At 41.3% G+C, this 8178-nt stretch overlaps 1 protein-coding gene across 5 annotated transcripts in view; it reads right to left on the bottom strand.

The window, feature by feature from the left end:
• Positions 1-3243: 3243 nt before the first annotated feature.
• mef2cb (myocyte enhancer factor 2cb) overlaps positions 3244-8178 on the bottom strand; it is a 91891-nt gene continuing 86956 nt past the window's right edge. For all 5 annotated transcript variants that reach the window (XM_048244138.1, XM_048244142.1, XM_048244143.1 and 2 more), the window contains 2 exons: positions 7680-7815; positions 3244-7316 (listed from right to left, as the gene is read on the bottom strand). In XM_048244138.1, the coding sequence (XP_048100095.1) occupies positions 6824-7316; positions 7680-7815 (629 nt within the window). In that variant the 3' untranslated portion in view covers positions 3244-6823. The remainder of the gene's footprint in view (positions 7317-7679; positions 7816-8178) is intronic.

Below are 8178 nucleotides of genomic sequence, written 5' to 3'. Positions count from 1 at the left end.
TCTGCTGCCCAATTAGAAATAGGCCTACACATTATAGCCTAACGAAAGAAAGAAAACAAAAACGATAAACAATAAAAACGACTATTTAAGTTATGTTGAGCTAATTTCATAATGCATCTGGATACACACACGCATTCAATTTTATTAAACGAAGCATTCATCTTTGGGCAATCAGCCTAGCCATTAATGAGCACCTATAGGACACGTTCTACGCTCGGTTAATGTATTCAACCAAAGAAGAAAGTTAGCTACAGCGCAAGCGCTTTTCCGTCTGATTTGTTTTAGCCCACCTTTGTGCGTGTAGGCCCTACCTATGAGAAGTAAAAAGCTTTCTTTTTCTTTCTTTCTTTTTTTCATTTATTTTTCAATGGAAATATTTGATAAATTCCGTGCAAGAGCTGTTGTTATTGCACTCAAGGGATGTTGTTATTGCAAACTAAAACTGACATGATTTCCAGAGAAATAACAACCACAAATTTCTCATCTGAATCTTAAACAAACGCGACGTAGGCCTACAGGGGAACTTTAACAAATAATTGATAAAGTCTTAGGGATAGGCTATTAGACGTCCGCTTGCAGAACAAGGAAACAGCCTATGAACAGTGTTGTTAGAGGAAACACCGCAACCAACTCAAACCCCTTGTTAATCTGGAGTTTTTCCTTGAGTTTTTCTTGAGTTGTATGTATGTCAACCCGTGGATTATTATTTAATGTGTATAGATCACTGTGAAATTATTAATTATTTTTTGTCTGAAATGTAATCTACTGTAATGATATAGCCTACCAGGTGTGGGTAGGCGGGGTAGCCTATTTAAGAAAACTCAAATAAAATTAATTCACGTAATGACAATGAATTGAGTGTCATAAATAAGGTTTTGGATTTTTGATGTTTTCAAGCTGTTGACACATTTGTCTAATTAACTCGACCAAACGAAAATTGTTTCAAATAATTTTGTTTACAATTAAACTGTTTAATGTAGCTTACACACTATTACACACACTAATACACACTATTTCTTCCGTATGGAATGTTGATGCTTTACATACATATTTCTGGGACAAATCAATCTTCTGGACTTTTATTGCCATAGATGTTTTTAGAGTTTGTAAAATGAAAATTAGATCTTAGATTTCTTAACAGCTACCTAAAATAAGCTGTGGCCACTAATGCTGCGACCCATGTTTAGGGGAGGATTTGTTTATTTTTTATTTTGTTTATTTGTATTAGGCCTATTTATTTATTTTTTACCAATGAATGTGTAGGCCTATATCTTACATTCTTTGCCCCTATACGTGCCCCTTGTAATATCCACCAATGTTGTTGCTGTTGTCTGTCTATCTATCTATCTATCTATCTATCTATCTATCTATTTACAGTTGTTTGTTTTCACAGGCTATATTAATGTAAGCATGCCTTAAAGTTAGATAAACAATTTTCTTGTAAAACGGATGAACAGTGTGTTTCAATGGCCTAAGAAATATATTATTGAGTACAATCTTATTCTGTGTTTTGAAAAAATAATAATCTGCAATCAACATGACTAACATGCGTTATGGTCTTTACGTTACGAGTCGATAGGTTCAGTGAAATTCAGCCGTTAATAAAATAATCTGACCCACTGATAGAATGTCAATTAATAGAGGTGTGTCTTTATAGCCTACATCCTTCCCTTCCAGTTTCATAACAAACTACCTGTAGCACTTCATTTCTAGATCGTTTTTAATTTAAGATGCTGGTTTGATCATTTTAACACGTCTTGTTTTAATTCCTAAAATGCTGAATTACAAGCGGTTGGAAAATATTTCTGATATGTTCATTAAGTAATTGTACACACAAAACGGGTTGTTTTAAACAAATAGAGCCTATATGTAGGCTACACACTGTGAATGTAAGGTAAACAGATTGTTTAGACTACACGTTAGACTACACTATTTTTTTTATTAATTTTTTTTTTGCAATAGCATATTTTTGGAACAACATTGGCGCCCTCTTGTGGTAAAACGCAGCGCCTTTGCACCACACAAGGGTGACTGAAACACAGTGAGCGAAGCAACTCACAATCCCCCCCCCACACACACACACACAAACACACTCACACACACACACCCGTGCCCTTCAAGGATATCTGTGGAGGTGCCCACACACGTGGCTGTCGCTGGGTGGGCTGGTTTAGATGGGGTGAGGTTAGTGTGGGCATGCGGAGTATGTGCCCAAGCACTGCAGCCGCTCGCCCCCCCCACCCCCACTAACACCCCCCATGTGTGTGGTCCGGCCCTAGTAGCATGGTGGCAAAGACAGTGCAGCTGTGTGGAGAGCCTGGAGTCCCGTGGCTCCTTTTGCCCACTCCTGCAAATCCAGCAGCGATCGCTGGCCACTGCCAACACACCCAACCAGCAAAACATCCCATTAGTCCACTCACTGAGGGGGCAGAAAAACAGCTATAAAGTACAAAAACACCTGGATTTGAGCCCAGATATTACAGCCTGTATAACGGAGTGGATGTGCAGTTGGACTAGACCAGGGCCATATCCGGTCTAATCCAGAGCCAATCGGACGTCCTTTGCTTTACTATCCTCTGGGATGAAGAACCAGAACATCCGGAATACTTGAAGAGTAGATTGCACAAACCGAGGGATCTTTACAGCAATATGCTGTTTCATTTGAACGAGATGTTTTAATTAAGTTCTAAACATTAATTAGAGGTGTTAACATTTGTAGCCAACTGAGAAGCAAGATCCAGATGCGGGTGTGATGTTTAAGTGGCCAGTGATTCAGTGAATATCTTGGGAAATGTTAGTGTAATGTGAAAATCATGTATAAATATCAGACTGAACCAGAGGGATGTGGTGATTTTCTATATTCAATAAATGAGGTGAGACGGAAACAGGTGTTTTTTCCCTGTGCACATTTGGGGTCCTGGCTGTCCATAACTGCTATTGCTGTGTTGACATTTTAATACAGCACATTGTATTACCATTTGCCAACCATAAAGTGATTTTTTGTGTATATGTGTGCCATGTGTGGTTTTGTGTGTGGGTGTGTATAATTGTGTGTGAGTGTGTGTGTGTAGGTGGGTGAGGGAGCTGGATGTTGAGGGATTGGTCAGGAGGAGTAAAAACCAACACACACACACACAGACACAGACACACACACCCAATGAAACCATGCTGGGGCACCTGGGGTAACTAAGAAAGCCAGTAACTTTACTGAATTCTCTGCAAAATACAAATACCTTTTCCCGGTGGGACAAACTTGTTTTTTTTTATTCTTTTCCACACATTAATTTTTTCATTACATACAGCGGAGTCAAGTCCCTTGAGATACAGAGATGTGGTATTAATTTAATGACATCTTGTCTTCAAGTGGCGACAAAGTCCAGCTTATGCCGCTGTAAGCCTCTCTCATATTTCAAAGAAAGACGAAAAAAATAAAACATAAAAACAAATGTTTCCTTCAAACGTCACCCTCCATAGGTTTATACAAGCTACATTTGTAACTACAGATTGTTAAACATATTTTTAGGAGTTATTTGAACTTTTAAATGGAAACATTTTTTTTCCAAGAAAAAATAAAAAGTACTGAAGAGTACTGAACAACAAACCATACGGGGAAATAATAAGAGATTGAACAAACAATGGCAGATTATTTCACAATACTGTACACCTGCTGGGTCAGTTTACCCCTTCTCTCACCAAAATGACTCATCAAAAAGTTTCTTTGAGGTACTGGGTGGGTCCATTTGAGGTACCGGCATACAGTATATTACAGAGGAAAGCAAGTCAAGTTATCAACATATGAAGCAATACAACTGTCTCAAATCTCAAAAAACATGACACCAAAAATGAACATCGCTCCATCTCTTTGGTAGGAAAAAAAGATACTGACAGACGCCATTACTAAATCTGTTTGAAGCACATTTTTTTTACCAGTAACAACAAAGAAACTATTAGCAAATATCAAAGCATCCACAGAAAACCCCAGGTGACCAGAAGGAGGCTATGCGGTCAGAACGATCGGGCGTGCGTTTTCACTCATTCAACATGGCACTGTGAGCTGTTTCACTGGCCTTTCCTTCTGGACTGATCACATTGACTATAGTTACTAACTAACATGCAGCAAGTCTTTGACTGGGTGTTTTTGCTTTTTATTGTTTCAAACGTGGCAACAGAATGACACGTGTGAGAGTGAAATTGTGACATCAAGCAGACACGTCATTAGCTTTGGTTTCTTCAAAAAAAATAAAATAAATAAAAACTAGAAAATGGTGATTCGATCACCATCTTCTTTGCGTGTATTCAGGAGAATTGTATTGACTGTGACTCCATTTGTAACATAGTTTGAAAAAGAAAAGTTTGTGCTTCTCCCTAACCAGTGCCCATATATTGGTCATGATATCTATCTGCAAATAGCAACAGGAAAGATGACCTGTTGCTTTGGCAACAAAACTATGATGCTTATCCACAGACACTGTGTGGCTGTCCATTAGGCATGTTAGAGATAGAGGACAGGGCAGTTACCTCCTTGTCTATTTGATTGCAAAACATCTACGCAAAACAAACAAGAATGGAGAAGAGAGATTGAACCTGTAAGACCCTATAACACAGTCCCTCCAGTGTTGGCTAACCATGGACATAGGACACAGGGAGAGCTTCTCCTCTCTGTTTGTCTGTCTTCACACTTATGCTTCCCGTCGTCTTGCCTGAGACATGCTCACTTCTGAGAATGCAAACAGAAAAGCACCGCAGCCCGTGGACCTGGAGGAGGGGAACTGCTATGATCCTGAATGACGTTGTCTGGAGCTCGCTAAAAAAACAAACAAACAAACAAAAAAAACAGAATAGAATAAAGAAAGAAAGAAGGGAAGAAGGAAAAGGGGAACTCAAAAATTAACTACATGTGTGACTGCACACACACTTAACTCCACTACAAGGGGGGAAACAAACAAATGCTATGATCATAATTATTATATATTTATATATTAGAAAGCTATACACAAGCATGTTAATTTCACAGATTTTTTTTCCAAAAAGATTCTTAATATTATTATTTAATATAATTAGAAATACACGTTTTAAAAACAAACAAAAGGAAAATCTCTACAAAGAGGAAAAAGTTCAGCAAAGCTAAATGGTTCTCCATCTCCCCTTCCATGGCTTCAGGTTAAATAGCCCGTCATGTATTTTTTTGTTTATTTCCCCATATTAGCAAAGCTATCAAAACACATTCTGGCTTATAGAAACTACAAAAAGCCACAAAAATGCTTTGCATTATATTCCTTTTTATATGAAAATATAAGCAAGTGTATTATACAATTGTTTTTTTGTTTTTTTTTGTCATATATTTTTTTAATACTGAACATTGAACGCAAGACTTAGGTTTTGTGTTATTTCCTTGGATTAACATGGCTCTTTTAACAAAGATATTGTCCTCTTCCAGCTCAATGCTATTTCAATCCTGGCCACTTCCAAGAAATGGCCTTCCAAACTTGCATTAGCCAATCAGAGGCTGTAACTCTTACAAAACCCTAAGAAGCCTGCATGTATACATATATAAATATACCTGGAGGGTCCATCACAAGTTGCATATAAGCTTCATTGTGAACGTATTTAATTGTGTGTAACCTTCAACACCCCCTTTCCCCCTTCTCTTCGCCCCTTATGTACATAAACACGTTGAACCTGCAACAAGACATTGTCTGTCATAACATACATTTAGCAGAGGGAGCACTGCAGAGAAAGAGGGTTTGAAAAACAAAAAACAACAAAACATGAAACAAAAACACTGTATCTGTACACAGAGAGTAAGGAACTGAAGTGCTAGGCTATCTGTAAATTCAGCTGTTTGCCCTCTCTGAAAGACTTCCTGGACTTCCACTTACTGTGACTGAGAAGATTTTAGTACTTAAAAAAAGTATTTTTTCCTTCATTTTTACAAATAAAAAACAGAGTACCTGACTTTAATTTCATTTATGTTTGATACTATGGATTATGTGTACATGGATGCATGTGTAGATATGCATATACTTTTAGTTTTTGTCTTACTTAATGTTTTAGGGATACTACCCTCTCCCCCCCTAGTCAGCACTCATAGTGCATAGACACCCCCTTCCCCTGGTAAAAAGTTTGGCTGCTGCCTAGGCCTCTAATGTCCACCCTTGTCCACCACACCCCCTCTGAAACATCTCTCTTCTGGATCTATGAAATACTCAGAAAACAGGGAAAGGAACTCATTACCATAGTTACAACAATTAGTTATACCAAAACCATACAGTTGAGAGTCAAAAAACACAAGGTCCTCCCTATACCTGCCTTCACAGAAAGACTGGGAAAGAGCAGTGAGGGAGAAAAACAGGGCTGATTGTGACTCTGTGTATGATAGAGAGCAAGAGAGAGGGAGAGAGAGAGTCAAGAGAGCACAGCAAGAGTGTCTCTGTTAGTTTGTTATGTCCATCCAGGTTTTGCGTCTATCACGTCTCTGAGAGCGAGAGACAGTGTGCTCATATTTGTGGGTGAGTGTGTGTGTGTGTGTGTGAGTGTGTGTGTGGCTGTGTGTGTGCGCAAGCGCGGCTGTGTCGACGCGTGTCTTGTGTTTGAATGTGCGCTCGGCCCAGTTCAGCTTGCGGAGCGAGACGGTGTGGGAGTGGCTGCTCGGTCTTGTTTGGCGATCAGGGTTCGGGGGTCGGGTGGTCATTGATGTTTTTGTTGATGTTGTTGTTGTTGTTGTTGGTGGTGGTGGTTAGCAGTGGGAGCTTGACGCGGTGTCGTGGTCAGGGTGGGTCGGTGGGGGGTGTGGCCTTATTCCTCGTCCTCCACTGCCGCCAACTCAGGCGGCCCAGCCCTCGGACAGACGCACGCGCTTGAGCGAGGGGCTGTGACGCTCATCCAGCCCGCCGCCGCCACCGCCTCCCCCGTTGGTGCCGGCCCGCGTGAGCCCGAGCGGCGAGTGGAAGTCGCTGCGGTGCTCGTCGCGGTCGCTGCCCTCGTGCGAGCTGCTGCAGCTGCTCAGGCTGTCCACCGGCGAGCGGCCCGAGTCCTGGCGACCCGGCGGGGCCTGGGACGAGCCCTGGTGCCCCTGGTGCTGCTGCTGCTGCTGCTGCTGCCCCTGGTGGTGGTGATGCTGCTGCTGCTGTTGCTGGCCGGGGTGCTGAGCATGCTGGGAAGAGAGCGCGAGCGGGGGCGGGGGAGCGTAGCCCCCAGGGGTGCTGCTCCCGGTGCGATCTCTAGGAGGAGAAACAGGTTCGGACTTGATGTGCAGGCTCTGAGCAGTGGGCAGGGAGAGATTTGAACTCTGACATAAGTGAGTGCTAGTGCAATTTCTGTAGAGAGGAGGAGAGCAGACGGAGGTGGGGTGTTACAGCCGCCAGGAGAGGAGAAGAACAGCCATTTTCCCTCCCCACAACACATACACAGTTGAATACACACACAAAATGCACTAGGCTACATATTGAGTCAATCTGAAATTGTATTAGATGAATATGACACATATGCTTATACAAAGACTAGTTGTTACTTCAATGAAATACTTATATTTCAATTGTCTTTGTTATCAGATAAAGACAATTTGGTTCATTACGTTTTAAAAAAATAGCTTTACATCTGGGACAGATTTGTGTGTGCATGCATGCATACGTGTGTGTGTGTGTGTGTGTGTGTGTGTGTGTGTGTGTGTGTGGACTCACCCTAGCTGACTGAGGGCTGAGTGCTGCATGTTCTGCAGGTGTTGCTGCTGCCAGCCACTCATGGATCCCAGGTGAATGCTGTTGGCACTGTTGAAGCCTGATATAGAGGACAAGTCCGCGCTGCTCAGAGAATATTCTAAACATTCAAACACAAAAAAGAGAGCAAGTCAGTGGTCGCCATAACCTCACCATATCGTTATTTATAACAGTGAGAAAATAGCACCATCTGCTGGTCATTTTAAGACCCTACACAATCCACACAATCCCATACATTATTTTCATTAGCAACTCTGTGTTATGTTATTTTAAAGAACAGCTTGTAGGAGACACATTTGTTTGTATTATCTCAATATTCAGGGGAAGTAATGACTAATATGAGTAGAGCCCAAGCTCTATGACATGCTTCTGTGGATTTGGACTGCAGATATTGCCAGAGTGGTAAGTTTGTTCAGGTGGGGTGTGTCTGTGTGTGTGTGTGTGTGTGTGTGTGTGTGTGTGT

This window comes from Alosa alosa, chromosome 5, assembly GCF_017589495.1.
Source record: "Alosa alosa isolate M-15738 ecotype Scorff River chromosome 5, AALO_Geno_1.1, whole genome shotgun sequence".
In the NCBI taxonomy this organism is placed as follows: Eukaryota; Metazoa; Chordata; class Actinopteri; order Clupeiformes; family Clupeidae; genus Alosa; species Alosa alosa.
The sequence above is the reverse complement of the archived record's forward strand: the minus strand, read 5'-3'. Positions and strand labels throughout refer to the sequence as shown.